General features: G+C 37.8%; 1 protein-coding gene across 1 annotated transcript in view; it reads left to right on the forward strand.

Moving 5' to 3' along the window:
* Positions 1-23843, forward strand: part of LRRC49 (leucine rich repeat containing 49) — a 154117-nt gene that overhangs the window by 33637 nt on the left and 96637 nt on the right. Inside the window, exon 9 of the mRNA XM_052646930.1 lies at positions 23413-23474. Coding sequence (XP_052502890.1) covers positions 23413-23474 — 62 coding nt within the window. The remainder of the gene's footprint in view (positions 1-23412; positions 23475-23843) is intronic.

Below are 23843 nucleotides of genomic sequence, written 5' to 3' on the forward strand. Positions count from 1 at the left end.
TCGAAAAGCAGTACTTGGATGCAATCTCAGAAATGACAGAATGATCTCTGTTCGTTTCCAAAGCAAACCATTCAGTATCACACTAATCCAAGCCTATGCCCCAACCAGTAATGCTGAAGAAGCTGAAGTTGAATGGTTCTATGAAGACCTACAAGACCTTTTAGAACTAACACCCCCCAAAAATGACCTTTTCATTATAGGGGACTGGAATGCAAAAGTAGGAAGTCAAGAAACACCTGGGGTAACAAGCAAATTTGTCCTTGGAATACAAAATGAAGCAGGGCAAAGGCTAGTAGAATTTTGCCAAGAGAACTCACTGGTCATAGCAAACACCCTCTTCCAACAACACAAGAGAAGACTCTGCACATGGACATCACCAGACGGTCAACACCGAAATCAGATTGATTATATTCTTTGCAGCCAAAGATGGAGAAGCTCTATGCAGTCAGCAAAAACAAGACCAGGAGCTGACTATGGCTCAGATCATGAGCTCCTTATTGCCAAATTCAGACTTAACTTGAAGAAAGTAGGGAAAACCACTAGACCATTCTGGTATGACCTAAATCAAATCCCTTATGATTATACAGTGGAAGTGAGAAATAGATTTAAGGGTCTAGATCTGCTAGACAGCGTGCCTGATGAACTATGGATGGAGGTTCATGACATTGTACAGGAGACAGGGATCAAGACCATCCCTATGGAAAAGAATTGCAAAAACCAAAATGGCTGTCCGAGGAGGCCTTACAAATAGCTGTGAAAAGAAGAGAAGTGAAAAGCAAAGGAGAAAAGGAAAGATATAAGCATCTGAATGCAGAGTTCCAAAGAATAGCAAGGAGATATAAGAAAGCCTTCTTCAGCGATCAATGCAAAGAAATAGAGGAAAACAACAGAATGGGAAAGACTAGAGATCTCTTCAAGAAAATTAGAGACACCAAGGGAACATTTCATGCAAAGATGGGCTCGATAAAGGACAGAAATGGTCTGGACCTAACAGAAGCAGAAGATATTAAGAAGAGGTGGCAAGAATACACAGAAGAACTGTACAAAAAAGAGCTTCACAACCCAGATAATCACGATGGTGTGATAACTCACCTAGAGCCAAACATCCTGGAATGTGAAGTCAAGTGGGCCTTAGAAAGCATCACTATGAACAAAGGTAGTAGAAGGGATAGAATTCTGGCTGAGCTATTTCAAATCCTGAAAGATGATGCTGTGAAAGTGCTGCACTCAATATGCCAGGAAATTTGGAAAACTCAGCAGTGGCCACAGGACTGGAAAAGGTCAGTTTTCATTCCAAGCCCAAAGAAAGGCAATGCCAAAGAATGCTCAAACTACCGCACAATTGCACTCATCTCACACGCTAGTAAAGTAATGCTCAAAATTCTCCAAGCTAGGCTTCAGCAAAATGTGAACCATGAACTTCCAGATGTTCAAGCTGGTTTTAGAAAAGGCAGAGGAACCAGAGATCAAATTGCCAACATCCAATGGATCATCGAAAAAGAAAGAGAGTTCCAGAAAAACATCTATTCCTGCTTTATTGACTATGCCAAAGCCTTTGACTGTGTGGATCACAATAAACTGTGGAAAATTCTGAAAGAGATGGGAATACCAGACCACGTGACCTGCCTCTTGAGAAACCTATATGCAGGTCAGGAAGCAACAGTTAGAACTGGACATGGAACAACAGACTGGTTCCAAATAGGAAAAGGAGTACGTCAAGGCTGTATATTGTCACCCTGCTTATTTAACTTCTATGTAGAGTACATCATGAGAAACGCTGGGCGGGAAGAAGCACAAGCTGGAATCAAGATTGCCGGGAGAAATATCAATAACCTCAGATATGCAGATGACACCACCCTTATGGCAGAAAGTGAAGAAGAACTAAGGAGCCTCTTGATGAAAGTGAAAGAGGAGAGTGAAAAAGTTGGCTTAAAGCTCAACATTCAGAAAACTAAGATCATGGATGGCACCTGGTCCCATCACTTCATGGCAAATAGATGGGGAAACAGTGGAAACAGTGTCAGACTTTTTTGGGGGGGGCTCCAAAAATACTGCAGATGATGATTGCAGCCATGAAATTAAAAGACACTTACTCCTTGGAATTAAAGTTATAACCAAGCTAGATAGTATATTGAAAAGCAGAGACATTACTTTGCCGACTAAGGTCCGTCTAGTCAAGGCTATGGTTTTTCCTGTGGTCATGTATGGATGTGAGAGTTGGACTGTGAAGAAAGCTGAGTGCCAAAGAATTGATGCTTTTGAACTGTGGTGTTGGAGAAGACTCTTGAGAGTTCCTTGGACTGCAAGGAGATCCTACCAGTCCATCCTAAAGGAGATCAGTCCTGGGTGTTCATTGGAAGGACTGATACTAAAACTGAAACTCTAATTCTTGACCACCTCATGTGAAGAGTTGACTCATTGGAAAAGACGCTGATGCTAGGAGGGATTGGTGGTAGGAGAAGGGGTTGACAGAGAATGAAATGGCTGGATGGCATCACCAACTCGATCGACGTGAGTTTGAGTGAACTCCGGGAGTTGGTGATAGACAGGGAGGCCTGGCGTGCTGCAATTCATGGGGTTGCAAAGATTCGGACACGAATGAGTGACTGAACTGACTGACTGACTGAACTGATAGATAAAACACCCATGCTCTCCATCCTTCCTTTAGTCTCTGTTTTGTTAGAAACAGATCCTGAGGCTCTAGCTGAGGATTTCTTCAGAGAGCTGCTCTGTACATGATTGTGTGTGTGCATGGCAGGAGTGGGAGTGGGCTTGGAGGGCAGTGGGTTTGTTGGTGTTCCAGGAATAGCTGTTTAGTAGACACATCTTTAATTATACATCTACTTGATTAGTCATAGCTGTTCGTAGTGCATGCCTGTGTTTTGTTTGTGCTGACTCTGAGAGTGGTAGTTGGCATTCTCATGGAGAGAATTGCCACGTTTGCAGTGCAGCATCTCTCCGGCCAGTTCTGAGCTGCAGTTTTCATTGTTCAAGATTATCTCCAATAACATCCATCTGCTTTTCAGCTTCCTGAAATTTCATCAAAAGTGTTGCTCTATTAATAACTTTTTTTTTAACATTTTCTGTGGAATTGCTCATTTTCTTTATTTTGTTTGTTTCACCCATTGAATCTTGGGAAGGAGATGAAATAAATGCATCACCTACTTTACCATGTTATCAGAAACTGCCTTTACTGATAATTTCAGTGTAAAAAAGAATTTAATACAATAAAAAACCAATGACTATATAATACAGTGTCAGTTCAGGTCAGTTCAGTCACTCAGTCGTGTCCGACTCTTTGCAACCCCATGAATCGCAGCACCCCAGGCTTCCCTGTCCATCACCAACTCCCAGAGTTCACTCAAACTACTGTCCATCGAGTCGGTGATGCCATCCAGCCATCTCATCCTATGTTGTCCCCTTTTCCTCCTGCCCCCAATCCCTCCCAGCATCAGGGTCTTTTCCAATGAGTCAACTCTTCACATCAGGTGGCCAAAGTACTGGAGTTTCAGCTTCAGCATCGTTCCTTCCAATGAATACGCAGGACTGATCTCCTTCAGAATGGACTGGTTGGATCTCCTTGCAGTCCAAGGGACTCTCAAGAGTCTTCTCCAACACCACAGTTCAAAAGCATCAATTCTTCGGCGCTCAGCTTTCTTCACAGTCCAACTCTCACATCCATACATGACCACAGGAAAAACCATAGCCTTGACTAGACGGACCTTCATTAGCAAAGTAATGTCTCTGCTTTTCAATATGCTGTATAGATTGGTCAAAACTTTTCTTCCAAGGAGTAAGCATCTTTTAATTTCATGGCCGCAGTCACCATCTGCAGTGATTTTGGAGCCCAGAAAAATAAAGTCTGACACTGTTTCCACTGTTTCCCCATCTATTTCCCATGAAGTGATGGAACCAGATGCCATGATCTTAGTTTTCTGAATGTTGAGCTTTAAGCCAACTTTTTTGCTTTTGGAGTTCCTCTTCACTTTCTGCCATAAGGGTGGTGTCATCTGCATATCTGAGGTTATTGATATTTCTCCCGGCAATCTTAATTCCAGTTCATTCTTCTTCCAGCCCAGCATTTCTCATGATGTACTCTGCATATAAGTTAAATAAGCAGGGTGACAATATACAGCCTTGACGTACTCCTTTTCCTATTTGGAACCAGTCTGTTGTTCCATGTCCAGTTCTAACTGTTGCCTCCTGACCTGCATATAGGTTTCTCAAGAGGCAGGTCAGGTAGACCACCTGGTATTCCCATGTCTTTCAGAATTTTCCACAGTTTATTGTGATCCACACAGTCAAAGGCTTTGGCATAGTCAATAAAGCAGGAATAGATGTTTTTCTGGAACTCTCTTTCTTTTTCGATGATCCATTGGATGTTGGCAATTTGATCTCTGGTTCCTCTGCCTTTTCTAAAACCAGCTTGAACATCTGGAAGTTCATGGTTCACATTTTGCTGAAGCCTGGCTTGGAGAATTTTGAGCATTACTTTACCAGCGTGTGAGATGAGTGCAATTGTGTGGTAGTCTGAGCATTCTTTGGCATTGCCTTTCTTTGGGCTTGGAATGAAAACTGACCTTTTCCAGTCCTGTGGCCACTGCTGAGTTTTCCAAATTTCCTGGCATATTGAGTGCAGCACTTTCACAGCACCATCTTTCAGGTTTTGAAATAGCTCAACATGAACAATATGAAAAGGCAAAATGATAGGATACTGAAAGGGGAACTCCCCAGGTCAGTAGGTGCCCAATATGCTACTGGAGATCAGTGGAGAAATAACTCCAGAAAGAATGAAGGGATAGAGCCAAAGCAAAAACAATACCCAGTTGTGGATGTGACTGGTGATAGAAGCAAGGTCCGATGCTATAAAGAGCAATATTGCATAGGAACTTGGAATATTAGGTTCATTTATCAAGGCAAATTGGAAGTGATCAAACAGGAGCTGGCAAGAGTGAACGTCGACATTTTAGGAATCAGCAAACTAAAATGGACTGGAATGGGTGAATTTAACTCAGATGACCATTGTATCTACTACTGCGGGCAGGAATTCCTTAGAAGAAATGGAGTAGCCATCATGGTCAACAAAAGAGTCCGAAATGCAGTACTTGCATGCAGTCTAAATAACGACAGAATGATCTCTGTTCGTTTCCAAAGCAAACCATTCTATATCACGGTAATCCAAGTCTGTGCCCCACCAGTAATGCTGAAGAAGCTGAAGTTGAATGGTTCTATGAAGACCTACAAGACCTTTTAGAACTCACACCCCAAAAGGATGTCCTTTTCATTCTAGGGGACTGGAATGCAAAAGTAGGAAGTCAAGAAACACCTGGAGTAACAGGCAAATTTGGCCTTGGAATACAGAATGAAGCAGGGCAAAGGCCAATAGAATTTTGCCAAGAGAATGCACTGGTCATAGCAAACACCCTCTTCCAACAACACAAGAGAAGACTCTGCACATGGACATCACCAGGTGGTCAACACTGAAATCAGATTGATTATATTCTTTGCAGCCAAAGATGGAGAAGCTCTATACAGTCAGCAAAAACAAGACCGGGAGCTGACTGTGGCTCACATGAGCTCCTTATTGCCAAATTCAGACTGAAATTGAAGAAAGCAGGGAAAACCACTAGACCATTCAAGTATGACCTAAATCAAATCCCTTATGATTATTTAATACAGTGTAGTTGTATTCAATTCTCTGATCTTTTTCATGGAAATTTTATAAGTTTCTAAGCAAATATCTTTTTGATTTGTATATCTTTCCCTTTCAAAGAACTATGAAACATTTCAAACATTCCCAAAGAATAGGAAATAAGATTACCAACATTTGTGTGTCAACCAATGAATTTAAATAAAAGCCTTTTAAATATAGTTGAGACCTACTCTGTAGCCCTCCCCCAACACATTCCCTCCCTCCTTTGCAGACATAACCACAATTATGAATTTGGTGTTTATTTCTATGCATGTCTGTTGCTGTTTCCTGTATATATTCCCAAACAATCCCATATATATCCCTAAATAATGAAGTAATTATTTTGCATGCTTTTAAGTCTTCTGTAAATGGTTTTATCAAACAGTACATATCTTCTGTGAGTTACTTTTATTATGCTTTGAGATTTATATGTGTTGATACCTATCACTCCAGTTCACTAATTTTCATTGTTATATAGTATCTGACTGTATGATTATGATTAAATATTTATTCTTCTGTTTTTGGATAATATTTCTAATTTTTATTGTTAAGAAATAATATTTTTGTATGTTTCTTTTTGTGCATAATTATAACAGTTTCCCTTGGACAGTGGCTTTCAGACAGTTTTGGCCGTAGTCTATGTTAATAAATAAAATTTACATAGTGCATGCATGCTCAGTCGTATCTGACTCTTTGCGATCCCATGAACTGTAGCCCACTAGGCTTCTCTGCCCATGGGATTTCCCAGGCAAGAATACTGGAGTGGGTTGCTGTTTCCTTCTCCAGGGGATCTTCCCAATACAGGGATAGAACCCATGTCTCCTGCATCTCCTACATTGCAAGAGAATTCTTTACCACTGAGCCACCTGTGACATCCCTGAATTGATTTCTTGACTAATGAAAAACTGGTTGTAATCTGCCTTTGAAAAATAATGCTAAATGGTGACTTGGGAGAAGCGCAGCTTGGTGCCAGGACTGTGCACATCATTTTACTCAACTAGTTACTGCCACATTTTCCCCAAAGTGGTTGTACCAAATTACATTTCCATCAGCATTCCCTGAGAGTTTAACTTCACTACTTTATTGACACTTGATGTTGTCAGATGTTGACCTTCTAATTTTTGCCAGTCTTGTAACTATGAAATTGTATTATCTTGAGATTTGAATTTGAATTTCTAGTGGGATTGCATACCTATCATCTTTTTTCCATTTTTGATATTGATATTGCTTGTTCTGCAGATAGCCTTATCCTTTGCCCACTGTTTTAACGTCTTTTTCTTTTTCCTATTGATCAGTAGGATTTCCTTTGTTTCTGCTGTCTTTGAGAAACAGATGTAAAAATCAAAAGTTTCCTTTATTGTTTCTTCTTTTTGTTTGAAAAATCCTTTTTTATAGGCTGAAGACATAAAGATGTTTTTCTGTGTTGTCTAGCAAGAGTTTTAAAGTTGTTCTTCACATGGAGGTGTTTCATCTATTTGGCGTTGATTTTTGCTTGTGATGTGCCATTGAAATCCAATTTCATTTTTTTTCTCATATGGATTACCAGTTGTCCCAGCACATTTTCTTGAAAAGTAAATTCTTTTTGTCTTTCCCTCTCCCCTGGGCAGTATCTTCTTTTAGCAAATTAAATGTGCACATATGCGTAGGTCATATGCACAATTTATTTTTAAATGTATAATCTGAGAATCTGTCTTCTGATCAGATGTTTGTCTATTATACTAATTTTGATCACATACATTTCCATTCATCAATTTGATATTATTTCAAGCTTTCTATTTTTTTCTTGTGTCTGATTTCCAGTTGATGGAGTTTTCTCTGTTCTTCTTCACATTAATGGTTACTACTGCATTTTAAAATACACAGTTGACTTAAATTATAGTCAAGTACACGTCCCTACCTTCTTCTCGAAAAAGAACCTTAGAATCATTTAATCCAGTAAACCTCTCTCATTTTGTATGCTTTTGTTGCCTAGTATTTCCTTTTTTTTTAACCATCCAATTTATATATTTTAATTGCTGTGTTTTTAGTCAGTGTTTATTTGGATTCAGCAACATACTTGTTTGGCTTTACCACTCTTCCCAAACTATATAACTTAGATAAAGTTCCTTTAAGATGGCTATGGTGGGAGTAAGCTTTCTCAGTTTTTGTTTAGTAACTTGTTTATTTTGCTTTTACTCATGACTGATTTCTGGATTTGGTTGACAGTTGTTTTTCTCCTGGATGTTCTGAAGCGCATATTCCCTTGTCTTCAGTTTTCTATTATTGTAATTAAACTGTCATCAATCACTTTTTGTTGGTAGTCTTTTACTTTCTCTGTTTAAGATTACTTCTTCAAGTCTTTCAGACTCACTATGATCTATATAGATATGGAACTACTATATTTGACCAATTTGAGGCATGTATTTTTCTATATTTCAGCAAATCTGAAATCTGAATATATGTTACAGTCTATATCAGTTCAGTTCACTTCAGTCTCTCAGTCATGCCCAACTCTGTGACCTCATGGACTACAGCGTGCCAGGCCTCCCTGTCCATCACCAACTCCCGGAGTTTACTCCAACTCGTGTCCATTGAGTCAGTGATGCCATCCAGCCATCTCATCCTCTGTCATCCCCTTCTTCTTCCGCCTTCAATCATTCCCAGCCTCAGGGTTTTTTCCAATAAATAAGTTCTTCACATCAGATGGCCAAAGTATTGGAGATGCAGCTTCAGCATCAGTTCTTCCAATGAATATTCAGGACTTACTTCCTTTAGGATGGACTGGTTGGATCTCCATGCAGTCCAAGGGACTCTCAAGAGTCTTTTCCAACACGACAGTTCAAAAGCATCAATTCTTCTGAGCTCAGCTTTCTTTTTACCAACTCTCACATCTGTACGTGACTACTGGAAAAACCGTAGCCTTGACTAAACAGACCTTTGTTGGCAAAGTAATGTCTCTGCTTTTTCATATGCTGTCTATGTCATAACTTTTCTTCCAAGGAGCAAGTGTCTTTTAATTTCAAGGGTACAATCACCATCTGCAGTGATTTTGGAGCCCCCCAAAATTAAGTCTGACACTGTTTCCACTGTTTCCTCACCTATTTGCCATGAAGTGGTGGCACCAGATGCCATGATCTTAGTTTTCTGAATGTTGAGTTTTAAGCCAACGTTTTCCCTCTCTTCTTTCACTTTCATCAAGAGGCTCTTTAGTTCTCCAATTTCTCCCATAAGGGTGGTGTCATCTGCATATGAGGTTATTGATATTTCTCCCAGCAATCTTAATTTCAGCTTGTGCTTCATCTAGCCCAGCGTTTCTCATGATGTACTCTGCATATAAGTTAAATAAGCAGGGTGACAATATGCAGCCTTGACGTACTCCTTTCTCAATTTGGAACCAGTCTATTGTTCCATGTCCAGTTCTAACTGTTGCTTCTTGACCTGCATACAGATTTCTCAGGAGGCAGGTCAGGTGGTCTGGTGTTCCCTTTAAGAATTTTCCACAGTTTGCTGTGATCCACACAAAGGCTTTAGTGTAGTGAATAAAGCAGAAGTAGATGTTTTTCGGGAAGTCTCTTTCTTTTTTGATGATCCAGTGAATGTTGACAATTTGATCTCTGGTTCCTCTGCCTTTTCTAAATCCAAATTTTTTCATTCTTCTCTTTCACGTTCATCAAGATGCTCTTTAATTACTGTTTGCTTTCTGTCATAAGGGTGGTGTCATCTGCATATCTGAGGTTATTGATATTTCTCCTGGCAGTCTTGATTCCAGCTTGTGCTTTGTCTGGCCTGGCATTTCGCATGATGGACTGTGCCTATAAGTTAGATAAGCAGGGTGACAATACACAGCGTTCATGTACTCCTTTCCCAATTTGGAACCAGTCTATTGTTCCATGTCCAGTTCTAACTGTTGCTTCTTGACCTGCATACGGATTTCTCAGGAGGCAGGTCAGGTGGTCTGGTATTCCCATCTCTTGAAGAATTTTCCACAGTTTGTTGTGATCCACACAGTCAAAGGCTTGAGCATAGTTAATGAAGTGGAAGTAGATGTTTGTCTAAATTCTCTGGCTTTTTCGATGATCCAACAGATGTTGGCGATTTGATCTCTGGTTCCTCTGCCTTTTCTAAATCCAGCTTGAACGTCTGGAAGTTTTTGGTTCACGTACTGTTGAAGCCTAGCTTGGAGAATGTTGAGCATTACTTTGCCAGCATGTGAAATGAGTGCAATTGTGTGGTAGTTTGAACATTCTTTGGCATTGCCTTTCCTTGGGCTTGGAATGAAAACTGACTTTTTCCAGTCCTGTGGCCACTGATGAGTTTTCCAAATTTGCTGGCATGTTGAGTGCAGTACTTTCACAGCATCATCTTTTAGGATTTGAAATAACTCAACCGGATTCCATCACCTCCACTAGCTTTGAGGAGGCCACCATTAGCTCCAGTATAGAGCTGCCGAGCAGGTGACCCACAAACTTGAGAACAGTAATAGACAAAGAAGTTCCCATACTGTTGCAAAAGTTCTAGGGTCTACAACAGGTTTCCCAACCTGGGGATCTAGCCAAAGAACTGAGAACCCCCAGGGAATTTGACTTTGATAACTGTTTATATTATTATCAGTTCAGTTGTTGGTATTATATATGTGGAGTTTAATTACTCTGCAAAATGTATTTTAAAATTTTATAGCATAATTTGGAATTAAAATCAAACATTATTCCAAAAAACATGGAAATAGAATAGCAAAAACAAGTTTAATATTAGTGAAATATGCTTTTCATTGGAGGAATGACTGTAACTCCACACGATTTTTCTAATTAACAGTCAAATACTTAAAAGGAAGATAACTGCACTTGACAAAGCTGTGTTACATTCTCACTGTAGTTTTACTTGCAGTTAGTGACTCATGGACAATAGGTACCTATTGGCTATTCTGGTATATCCTTTTGTGAAGTATCAGTTCATGTCTTTTGCCCATTAAAAAAAACATATTATCTTTTTATCAGTGAGTATGGTAGATCTTCATTCTAGATTCAGCCCTTTGTTTCATTTATATATTGAATGCATTTTCTGCATGGCTTCCTTTTTTGCTTTCTTAACAATATTTTCAACTTGTAGAAACTTTAAGTCTTAGTGACATACAGTTTATCAATTTGTTTTCTTTCTATCATTAGTGTCTTTTTTTGTCTTGTCTGGGAAGTCTTTGCTTATCCAGATATCATAAATATGTTCTCCTCTCTTATCTCCCAGAAGGCTTATACTTTTACCTTGCATTTTAGGTCTGTGATCCACTTTTTTTTTTTTTTTTAACTTTATTTTGCTTTACAATACTGTATTGGTTTTGCCATACATTGATATGAATCAGCCACGGGTTTACATGAGTTCCCAATCCTGAACCCCCCTCCCACTTCTCACCCCATATCATCTCTCTGGATCATCCCTGTGCACCAGCCCCAAGCCTCCTGTGTCCTGTATCGACCATAGACTGGTGATTCATTTCTTACCTGATAGTATACATGTTTCAATGCCATTCTCCCAAATCATCCTACCCTCTCCCTCTCCCACAGAGTCTAAAAGTCCATTCTATACATCTGTGTCTCTTTTGCTGTCTCACATACAGGGTTATCATTACCATCTTTCTAAATTCCATATATATGTGTTAGTATACTGTATTGGTGTTTTTCTTTCTGGCTTACTTCACTCTGTATAATAGGCTCCAGTTTCATCCACCTCATTAGAACTGATTCAAATGTATTCTTTTCAATGGCTGAATAATACTCCATTGTGTATGTACCACAGCTTTCTTATCCATTCATCTGCTGATGGACATCTAGGTTGTTTCCGTGTCCTGGCTATTATAAACAGTGCTGTGATGAACATTGGGGTACACATGTCTTTTTCAATTCTGGTTTCCTCAGTATGTATGCCCAGCAGTGGGATTGCTGGGTCATAAGGCAGTTCTATTTGCAGTTTTTTAAGGAATCTCCACACTGTTCTCCATAGTGGCTGTACTAGTTTGCATTCCCACCAACAGTGCAAGAGGGTTCCCTTTTCTCCACACCCTCTCCAGCATTTATTGCTTGTAGTCTTTTGAATCGCTGCCATTCTGACTGGTGTGAAATGGTACCTCACTGTGGTTTTGATTTGCATTTCTCTGATAATGAGTGATGTTGAGCATCTTTTCATGTGTTTGTTAGCCATCCATATGTCTTCTTTGGAGAAATATCTATTTAGTTCTTTGGCCCATTTTTTGATTGGATCATTTATTTTTCTGGAATTGAGCTGCATAAGTTGCTTGTATATTTTTGAGATTAGCTGTTTGTCAGTTGCTTCATTTGCTATTATTTTCTCCCATTCAGAAGGCTGTCTTTTCACCTTGCTTATAGTTTCCTTTGTTGTGCAGAAGCTTTTAATTTTAGTTAGATCCCATTTGTTTATTTTTGCTTTTATTTTCAGTATTCTGGCAGGTGGATCATAGAGGATCCTGCTGTGATTTATGTCGGAGAGTGTTTTGCCTATGTTCTCCTCTAGGAGTTTTATAGTTTCTGGTCTTGAGTTTAGATCTTTAATCCATTTTGAGTTTATTTTTGTGTATGGTGTTAGAAAGTGATCTAGTTTCATTCTTTTACAAGTGGTTGACCAGTTTTCCCAGCACCACTTGTTAAAGAGATTGTCTTTAATCCATTGTATTTTCTTGCCTCCTTTGTCGAAGATAAGGTGTCCATAGGTGTGTGGATTTATCTCTGGGCTTTCTATTTTGTTCCATTGATCTATATTTCTCTCTTTGTGCCAGTACCATACTGTCTTGATGACTGTGGCTTTGTAGTAGAGCCTGAAGTCAGGCAGGTTGATTCCTCCAATTCCATCCTTCTTTCTCAAGATTGCTTTGGCTATTTGAGGTTTTCTGTATTTCTATACAAATTGTGAAATTATTTGTTCTAGTTCTGTGAAAAATACCGCTGATAGCTTGATAAGGATTGCATTGAATCTGTAGATTGCTTTGAGTAGTATACTCATTTTCACTATATTGATTCTTCCAATCCATGAACATGGTATATTTCTCCATCTATTAGTGTCCTCTTTGATTTCTTTCACCAGTCTTTTATAATTTTCTATATATAGGTCTTTAGTTTCTTTAGGTAGGTATATTCCTAAGTATTTTATTCTTTTCGTTGCAATGGTGAATGGAATTGTTTCCTTAATTTCTTTTTTCTACTTTCTCATTATTAGTGTATAGGAATGCAAGGGATTTCTGTGTGTTGATTTTATATCCTGCAACTTTACTATATTCATTGATTAGCTCTAGTAATTTTCTGGTGGAGTCTTTAGGGTTTTCTATGTAGAGGATCATGTTATCTGCAAACAGTGAGAGTTTTACATCTTCTTTTCCAATTTGGATTCCTTTTATTTCTTTTTCTGCTCTGATTGCTGTGGCCAAAACTTCCAGAACTATGTTGAATAGTAGTGGTGAGAGTGGGCACCCTTGTCTTGTTCCTGACTTTAGGGGAAATGCTTTCAATTTTTCACCATTGAGGATAATGTTTGCTGTGGGTTTGTCATATATAGTTTTTATTATGTTGAGGTATGTTCCTTCTATTCCTGCTTTCTGGAGAGTTTTTATCATAAATGGATGTTGAATTTTGTCAAAGGCCTTCTCTGCATCTATTGAGATAATCATATGGCTTTTATTTTTCAATTTGTTAATGTGGTGAATTACATTGATTGATTTGCAGATATTGAAAAATCCTTGCATCCCTGGGATAAAGCCCACTTGGTCATGGTGTATGATCTTTTTAATGTGTTGTTGGATTCTGATTGCTAGAATTTTGTTAAGGATGTTTGCATCTATGTTCATCAGTGATATTGGCCTGTAGTTTTCTTTTTTTGTGGCATCTTTGTCAGGTTTTGGTATTAGGGTGATGGTGGCCTCATAGAATGCATTTGGAAGTTTATCTTCCTCTGCAATTTTCTGGAAGAGTTTTAGTAGGATAGGTGTTAGCTCTTCTCTAAATTTTTGGTAGAATTCAGCTGTGAAGCCGTCTGGACCTGGGCTTTTGTTTGCTGGAAGATTTCTGATTATAGTTTCAATTTCTGTGCTTGTGATGGTCTATTAAGATTTTCTATTTCTTCCTGGTTCAGTTTTGGAAAGTTGTACTTTTCTAAGAATTTGTCCATTTCTTCCACGTTGTCCATTTTATTGGCATATAATTGCTGATAGTAGTCTCATGATCCTTTGTATTTCTGTGTTGTCTGTTGTGATCTCTCCATTTCATTTCTAATTTTATTGATTTGATTTTTCTCCCTTTGTTTCTTGATGAGTCTGGCTAATGGTTTGTCAATTTTATTTATCCTTTCGAAGAACCAACTTTTGGCTTTGTTGATTTTTGCTATGGTCTCTTTTGTTTCTTTTGCATTTATTTCTGCCCTAATTTTTAAGATTTCTTTCCTTCTACTAACTCTGGGGTTCTCCATTTCTTCCTTTTTTAGTTGCTTTAGGTGTAGAGTTAGGTTATTTATTTGACTTTTTTCTTGTTTCTTGAGGTATGCCTGTATTGCTATGAACTTTCCTCTTAGCACTGCTTTTATAGTGTCCCACAGGTTTTGGGTTGTTGTGTTTTCATTTTCATTCGTTTCTATGCATATTTTGATTTCTTTTTTTATTTCTTCTGTGATTTGTTGGTTATTCAGAAGCGTGTTGTTCAGCCTCCATATGTTGGAATTTTTAATAGTTTTTCTCCTGTAATTGAGATCTAATCTTAATGCATTATGGTCAGAAAAGAGCTTGGAATGATTTAAATTTTTTTGAATTTATCAAGGTTAGATTTATGGCCCAGGATGTGATCTATCCTGGAGAAGGTTCCATGAGCACTTGAGAAAAAGGTGAAATTCATTGTTTTGGGGTGAAATGTCCTATAGATATCAATTAGGTCTAACTGGTCTATTGTATCATTTAAAGTTTGCGTTTCTTTGTTAATTTTCTGTTTAGTTGATCTGTCCATAGGTGTGAGTGGGGTATTAAAGTCTCCCACTCTTACTGTGTTATTGTTAATTTCCCCTTTCATACTTGTTGGCATTTGCCTTACATATTGCGGTGCTCCTATGTTGGGTGCATATATATTTATAATTGTTATATCTTCTTCTTGGATTGATCCTTTGATCATTATGTAGTGGCCTTCTTTGTCTCTTTTCACAGCCTTTGTTTTAAAGTCTATTTTATCGGATATGAGTATTGCTACTCCTGCTTTCTTTTGGTCTCTATTTGCATGGAATATCTTTTTCCAGCCCTTCACTTTCAGTCTGTGTGTGTCCCTTGTTTGAGGTGGGTCTCTTGTAGGCAGCATATATAGGAGTCTTGTTTTTGTATCCATTCAGCCAGTCTTTGCCTTTTGGTTGGGACATTCAACCCATTTACGTTTAAGGTAATTATTGAGAAGTATGATCCCGTTGCCATTTACTTTATTGTTTTGGGTTCGGGTTTATACACCCTTTTTGTGTTTCCTGTCTAGAGAATATCCTTTAGCATTTGTTGGAGAGCTGGTTTGGTGGTGCTGAATTCTCTCAGCTTTTGCTTGTCTGGAAAGCTTTTGATTTCTCTTTCATATTTGAATGAGATCTTTGCTGGGTACAGTAATCTGGGCTGTAGGTTATTTTCTTTCATCACTTTAAGTATGTCTTGCCATTCCCTCCTGGCCTGAAGCGTTTCTTTTGAAAAATCTGCAGTTATCCTTATGGGAATCCCCTTGTGTGTTATTTGTTGTTTTCCCCTGCTGCTTTTAATATTTGTTCTTTGTGTTTGATCTTTGTTAATTTGATTAATATGTGTCTTGGGGTGTTTCACCTTGGGTTTATCCTGTTTGGAACTCTCTGGGTTTCTTGGACTTGGGTGATTATTTCCTTCCCCATTTTAGGGAAGTTTTCAACTATTATCTCCTCAAGGATTTTCTCATGGTCTTTCTTTTTGTCTTCTTCTGGGACTCCTATAATTCGAATGTTGGAGCATTTCATATTGTCCTGGAGGTCTCTGAGATTGTCCTCATTTCTTTTCATTCATTTTTCTTTTTTCCTCTCTGATTCATTTATTTCTCCCATTCTATCTTCTATTTCACTAATCCTATCTTCTGCCTCCGATATTCTACTATTTGTTGCCTCCAGAGTGTTTCTGATCTCATTTATTGCATTATTCATTATATATCTAGGTCTTTGTTAAACCTTTCTTGCATCTTCTCAATCCTTGTCTCCAGGCTATTTATCTGTGATTCCATTTTGATTTCAAGATTTTGAATCATTTTCACTATCATTATTTGGAATTCTTTCTCAGGTAGATTCCCTATCTCTTCCTCTTTTGTTTGGTTTGGTGGGCATTTCTCCTGTTCCTTGACCTGCTGGGTATTCCTCTGTCTCTTCATCTTGGTTATATTGCTGCGTTTGGGCTGGCCTGTCTGTATTCTGGGGATTTGTGGAGTTCTCTTTATTATGGAGTTTCCTCACTGTGGGTGGGGTTGTATCAGTGGCTTGTCAAGGTTTCTTGGTTAGGGAAGCTTGTGTTGGAGTTCTGGTGGGTAGAGCTGGATTTCTTCTCTCTGGAGTGCAATGAACTGTCCAGTAATGAGTTATGAGATGTCTCTGGTTTTGGAGTAACTTGAGCTGCCTGTATATTGAAGCTCAGGGGTGTGTTCCTGTGTTGCTGGAGAATTTGGGTGGTATGTCTTGCTCTGGAACTTGTTGGCCCTTGGGTGGTGCTTGGTTTCAGTGTAGGTATGGAGGTGTTTGATGAGCTCCTATCGATTAATGTTCCCTGGATTCAGGAGTTCTCTGATGTTCTTAGGATTTGGAGTTAAGCCTCCTGTTTCTGGTTTTCAGTTTTATTTTTACAGTAGCCTCAAGACTGCTCCATCTATACAGCACTGATGATAAAACATCTAGGTTAAAGATGAAAAGTTTCTCCACATTGAGGGACACCCAGAGAGGTTCACTGTTTTTAAAGACAATGATCTGCTTTTCTGGATGCCTGATGTTCTCTGCTAGCATTCAGAAGTTGTTTTGTAGAATTTACTCAGCGTTGAAATGTTCTTTTGATGAATTTGTGGGGGAGAAAGTGGTCTCCCCGTCCTATTCCTCCATCATCTTAGGACCACCCCTCTGTGATCCACTTTAATTAAGTTTTGTGTATGGTGTGAGATGGCAGCCCACTCAGGTATTCTTGCTTGGGAAATCCCATGGACAGAAGAGCCTGGTGGGTTATAGTCCATGGGGTCACAGAGAGTCAGATGCAACTGAGTGACTACACACACACACACACACACACACACACTCACACACACACACTCACACACACACACACACACACACACACACACACACGGTGTGAGATGTAGGGGTCGTGATTCATTTTTCCCAAATAGAAATGTCTGTTTTCTCCATCACCGTTATTCAAATGGACTTATTTTCCACTATTTAATTAACCTGCTTTCTTTTTCAAAATTGAGTTATAGTCAAATGAGCCTTTCTCTGAACCTTCTCTTCTGTTCCATCTATTTGTCTACCATTATGCCAAGACTGTACTGTCTAATTATTCTAGCTTTATACATGGAGATATTTGGGGAGATCATTAATTTAAAAATTTTATTTTGCCCAATTTTTATGTGTAAAGAAATGATATTTGGTTTTAAAAAATATGGTTAAGTAAATTAAAAGAACTTTTTTGGTAATAATGAAATAAAAATTCAAAGTGATATTATATTGGTTAATCATAAGTTTATTTTCACCAGGTGTTATATAAAATAATCATCAGATGATATCTTAGATTTGATTAAATATGATAATTTTATTAACATACCCAATATCTATGTTTTATGTATCTGTGGATTCATTTCTTTGACTAATTATGGGAGCAGGAATATTCTGAGGCTTTATATTTCAAGTATTGATCTCTTCCACGTTCTGCTTCTTCAGCACCTGCTAGACATGGTATGGGCCTTCTTGTTCTATTCTTTGTTCCTTAAAAAATTTCCATCATTCTTACTTTTCTCTGCTACATTTGTGTGTGATTTTTATTTCTTTAATGTTTCTTCCAGTTCACTAACCTTGTCTTTAGTTTTGTCTAATCTGATTTTCAGTCCATCCGCTGAATTTTTAATAATGACCAGAACTTTCTAGAAGTTCTGCATGGATTTTTAAAAAATAAATACTCTAATATCTTTGTAACATATTTTTTCTCATGTTTTGATTCATTTTATTTATCTAATAATTTTAAACATAGCTATTTCATAGTCTTTATCAAGTTATTATATTTTCTTAGTTTTTTGGTAATTCTACATTTATTGCCTAAAATTTATGCTTACTCTTGCTTATAGCAGTGTTTTTCATTAATCATCTGCAATTGTCAGAATGCTGTAAGGGCTTCCCAGGTAGTGCTAGTGGTAAAGAACCACCTGCCATCACAGGAGATGCAGGAGACACTGGTTTGATCCCTGGATTCGAATGGTCACCTGGAGTAGGACATGACAACCCACTCCAATATGTTGCCTGGAAAATTCCATGGACTGAGGAGCCTGGCAGTCTACTGTCCATGGGGCTGCAAAGACTAAGGCACCACTGAGCAACAGAGCGACTGAGCATGCACGTGCATGTGTGCATGCGCGTGTGTGCACACGTGCACACACACACGCTGTAAAGTCTGATTTGAGTTTATGTCTTTCTAGTGAGTTTTTCCTGTAGTGGTAAGGGTAAGAATGGCAGGGACCATTTTTTATGAGGAGTCTTGGGTTTCCCTGATGCCTCAGATGGTAAAAAATTTGCCTGCAGTGCAAGAGAGCTGGATTCGATCCCTTGTCTGGAAGATCTCCAGAGAAGTTAATGGCTACCCATTCCAGTATTCTTGCATGGAGAATTCCATGGACAGAGGACCCTGGTGGGCTACAGTCCGTGGGGTCACAAAGAATCAGACGCAACTGAGCATCTAACTCTTTTTTGTTAGATCATGTATGTGATGTGAATTTGAACTAGAAATTCAAGTGTAGAAAGGCCTGTGATTGCGAAATTGAGGCTTTTTCTATTTCTCCTCATAGTGGTTATATCTAGCTCTCTTAGATTATAAAGACTGGAAATCTCTGTAGTCAGAGTGTCATTTCCTGCTTATTAGTCTGGTTTTCAGTTCCTTTTTATTTTCAGGGGATTACAACAGTGTATAGAAATAAATCAGACTGAAAGAGCAGCTTGCAGCTAGACTGACTGATAATTGCCAGGTAATATGTCATAAATAAATGTAAAAAGTAGGTATGGATATTACTGCTTTTGGATAATAGAGGCAGGTAACAAACTTTTTTTCATGGTATATAAAAAGATGATTTGAGTTGTTGATATGATGGCTTACACATATTATTCCTCATATAATATGTGTCTGTATTACAGTGATGGCTATAGTAAGTAATTTTAGAATTTATAAGCCTTTTTATAAAAAGGAACACTTTTTTCTTTGTTTTTTTTTTTTATGCTCATTCAGTGCTTTGTTTTAGTTCTCAAAATGAAGATAATTACCCCTACATATTTTAACACTGACTTTTTTGTGTAACAGAATAGGTAACAAAACGAGAGCTGTTGTGATTTTATTACAGTCATCTTTGTTCTCTTTGCTGTGTGCCAAAGCCTCTGTCTCTTCACCCTTCTTCCTTATTCCCCTGCAGGAGGCTGCTCTAAAAATAGCTCCAGTAATAGATGTTCTTTCTACACAGGGTCAAATTGCTGAATCATTTAGTCCTTTTGTGAAGTTTAGGAATATGGAAAACAGCATCTGAGCTGGGTAGGACAAACATGCTTCTAAACTGGCAGGTCATTATTCTCTTGAAAAATAAAGAATTGTATTCTTCTCAATAACCATATAGTAAATAATTTTTAAAGTCTATTTTTGAAGAATATATTTTAAAAATCTGTAAAATGCTTTTGTGTCTTAACTTCAAAACATATTTTGAATGTGATTCCCAGAAGTGTGTTTTGTTAAATATAATAAATCTGATATTAAGAGGTTAACAGATGAACTGTAAATATTCCCCTATATGTAAATATTTCATCTTCTTTTTCTTATCTTAGGTATGTTATTGCCTCTTTGGAATAGTTTCAGTGCCTGTGAAATAGTTACCTCCAGAAAAGAATTTCTGGGAGGATTTAACACTTGACAGTGAAATAAATATGCTGACATTTTCTTAACGTTATAAGGATTTAGCTTTCTTTAATTATCTGTAACCCCTTATTTTAACTTTTCTCATTATTCCAAAATAATTATATGCAGATTGTTGAGTGCTGGCTTCCCGAATGTAACACCAGAACAACCTGCTGATAAAGAACAGTTGAGATTATTACTTCCTGACAGGAAGAGCACATTTTCTTGACACAGTCTTAGTCATATTTTAAGAACCAAGTCACAATATGTATTTTTGAGATTTCTTGGGGATCTTGTTTAAGGTGGGTCTTTCAGTGCACTGGCTTCAGATTGATGAATTTATGACATAATAGGTTACCCCCTGGTGGCTCGGATGGTAAACAATCTGCATGCCGTGCAGGAGACCCAGGTTCAGTCCCTGGGTTGGGAAGATTCCCTGGTGGAGGAAATGGCAACCCACTCTAGTATTCTTGCCTAGAAAATTCTGTGGACAGAGAAGCCTGGTGGGCTACAGTCCATGGGGTTGCAAAGAATCGGACACAACTGAGCAACTAACAGATTTCAGATTTTCAGGTTAGGATTGTCTGGCAGAACAAGATAAGCTTTTCAAAGTGAATGTTGGACCATGATACTAAACTTTGGTTTTCTCTGGCGTTAATTACTGTCTCACTTCTCCATTAATTGCAGAACACTCTCCATTAATCCCAACAGAACTCTAAAATTCTTCTCTATATGGGCAAAGATCTCAAGTAATCTCTCTGTTTCATTTTCTGTCTTTGAAGATACCCTTTCCTCTGTCTCTAATGTAGATTGGTTGCCCTTAGGCCTGCTATGGAGGTGACATCCTTGAGTTTCTCTTGTCTCTCTCCAATAGTGAATCGACTTCCTGGATCTCATGTATCTACATCTTTAGTTCACTCTCATATTAGAGCAACCATCTTCTGGTAACTTTCAGCAGTCTTTTTTTTTCTTCTGTAAATAACTCATGCATAGATAATTGATATAAATAGAATATTTCTTTTTGTCTATTATAATGCTAGAAATTCATTACAGAGTATATCTTAGAGTTGCTAGAAAAATTAAAGTTATAATTTTCTTATAGGAATGAAGTTTGTGGGTAACAATGATTGTGGGTAATTATTTTGCTTTTTAAAGTTTTGGAAAGGCTATCTCCTGAAATGATTTTGGGGTATATGTTGTTGAATTCTGAGTTTTAATTTTTCAACTTGTGAATACTTTTTATACCTCTATCAGATGAGAGTTAATAATTTTGAAAATTTGATAAAAAACTCCTGGTAAAATTTTGCTTCTTAAATGAAAATAAATATAAAACATTATAATCAAATAAACTTAAAAAACCCTTTTCTCACAATTTATAACCTGATGTAATTTGAGTTTATATTTTAATAATAGAAAAACTGTCTTGAAAGGTGTGTCTGTGTGTCTGTAGTCTTTGATGGTGGTAGGCTAGGGCCCCAAAAGAAGACTATTTCTTAAAAAATTGATGGCACTAGTTTATTTCCCTTCCAAAAACCAATTGCAACTAAATGAAGCAAACAATCTCCAATTTTTATTGTCCTCATAATAAAACAAAATATGAAGTTCAGAACTGGATCACTTTCTCTTTCTCCTCTTATCTCCTCTCAGTTCAAAATGCTTGCATCTCATAATAGCCAGCATTCTCTTAAATCTGCAGTTAGGCTCAATGTATTCAAGCCTCAGTACAATCTTGTAGTAGTTTTAGTCTTTTTCTGGAAAATTGGTTTAGTGTGCCCACCATAGCCATTCAGCTTCCTGTCATAATGCCTCTTTCCTTGGGCATACAGAGAATCCTTGCCCTTTTTGTACTGTCACTTTGTGGGATTTATACTTGCCTACTCCTTAGAGAAGCCCAGTGTGTTTTAGGAACGTTCTCCATGTTTGTGAGAGTGATTGCACAGAAAAAAAGCAGATGTACTTTTTTTTTTTACAGATGCCTTGATTCAAAGGAGATTCAGGCTACTGCTTCTCAGTTTTCTCCCAGTTAGATGTCAGCAAACAATGCTTATGCCCAGAAATATCTCCCTTAGATTCCAGGAAGAATTTAAGAGAAGAGATTCCTCAGACAGGCTTTCAATCTGACTGTAACTCTAAACTTCCGGAGACCGGATAGGAAGCAAGCTATCCTTTTCTTTTGGAAATTACAGCCCTGGAAACTATATGGGAAAATGTCTTCAGCCAGATTCATTGCTCCTATGTCCTCTAAAAAATCAATGAGACATGGCTCTGCCACAGTTCTATCACTTTTATATTTTCTTTGTATAACAAGTTTTTAAAAATAAATAAATGACTTTTCGGAAAAGCCTAACTTGTCTGTAATTTTGATGCATGGCCTACATTTTTATTTGGTCTTGGAAATGGTAGTTTTAAAAGGGAGGAAGGAAAGAGGGGGAGGAAGAAAGATGATGACTTATGGAAAGAGTTTGAAAAGTTTTGATTGGGCTTAAATATTGGTCACAATTTATGTAAAATGTACATTTTTATATTAGCATCATTCAGTTGGATATAACTAGAAATTATTATAAATAATAAAAGTGAAAAATATTTAATATTAGAAGTACCTGTGTGTGTAGTATTGTACAGAGCAGAGCACTGAAGTCAGGATAACTGGAATCTTGGCCTACTTTGGCTTCTGTGTGTGTGACAGTATGTTTCCTGGTCACCTTTCCACCCCTCTCCCACGCTGCCCCTGCCACAACCTCAACCGTTTTACTTTTTCTCATGTGAACAATGAGATTATGGACTAGGTAATTACTAAGCTTCCTCTTAAGATTCTGATATTCTAGAATATGTCAGACTTTTCAGGAGGTTTGTGTCTTTTAATAAAATTAGTAAAAAATCATTTGGGCCAAAACATTTCAATATTTGCTGATGGTAACTGTATTTAAACAGCAGTGTTTTACTCGGGGTGCTGCACCTAAACAGAACAGCATAGATTTCCAATTGTAAGAACCTTGGATTCTTGCTTAGATTGGAAATTGCCCTTCCAGTACCCTTCATTGACAGTGATGATGATCTACTTTGAGCATTATGGGGGCATTGTCAGTGTATTGATTCATCTGCAACTGAGCGGTGCATTTCTGTGGGTTTGAGAATAGTGAGGCGAATGGCTCTGAAATTCTCAGTACTATTTGGAAAGCTGATTGCATAAATTTAAAATTTAAAGTGTTTGAACAGATTCTTTTCCAAGTGATTTTTAACAAATGTTTGATCATACTGTATTTGTGCTACAGTTGAAAGGCTGAAGTAGCATTTTGGCTCCTTTCCCAAAAGCATGCTTGAAGAGGCTAGCAGCAGCAGCAGCATCTCCCTCTGTTCTCCTCAGTGCTTTTTACCTTGCGAGTGGTGCAGCTTGTTCTGCGGATGTACTAAAACCCTCCCATTTAATCTGCAGTGGAGAAGAATGGAGCTCAATGCCTAGTAGCATTCAGTGGTCTAGTAAGGTTGCAGTAACTAGCAATGACTATGTATTTCAACAGCTGAACAAGAAGACATTTTATAATATATATATATTTTTTTCCTTTCAGCTGATAGATTTTTGCTTTCTGTTTCCTTCTAGAGAGATGTGGATAATTTGCCCTGCCTCCAACGTCTGTTTCTCAGCTTCAACAATATAGCTACGTAAGTGGAAACTCCCAACTTGTCATGTATTAATAATTTGATTGTGTGGATTCTAATGCTTTAAATTAAGATTGTAAATACTTTGGAGTATTTCTAATGACATGTAAGATTTTCAACTGGGAAATGACAGGGCCATCTGTGACAAAGTTCTCTGTGGAAAAACAAAGCTCTTGTGTTTATTAGCGCTTCTGATGCTAAAGTGATGACTGGTTTAGTATAGTATGTGCTCTTTATAGTTATAGTTTAGAGTTGCTCCTTTGTAAAACATGTATGTGGAGATGTCAACATATATTCTGCTGTCCTTTGTTTGACACTTACTGCACTAATCAGTTGAATTAGAATTTCTTTCATAAATTATCATCTACAATC

Source organism: Budorcas taxicolor, chromosome 10 (genome assembly GCF_023091745.1).
Source record: "Budorcas taxicolor isolate Tak-1 chromosome 10, Takin1.1, whole genome shotgun sequence".
Taxonomy (NCBI): domain Eukaryota; kingdom Metazoa; phylum Chordata; class Mammalia; order Artiodactyla; family Bovidae; genus Budorcas; species Budorcas taxicolor.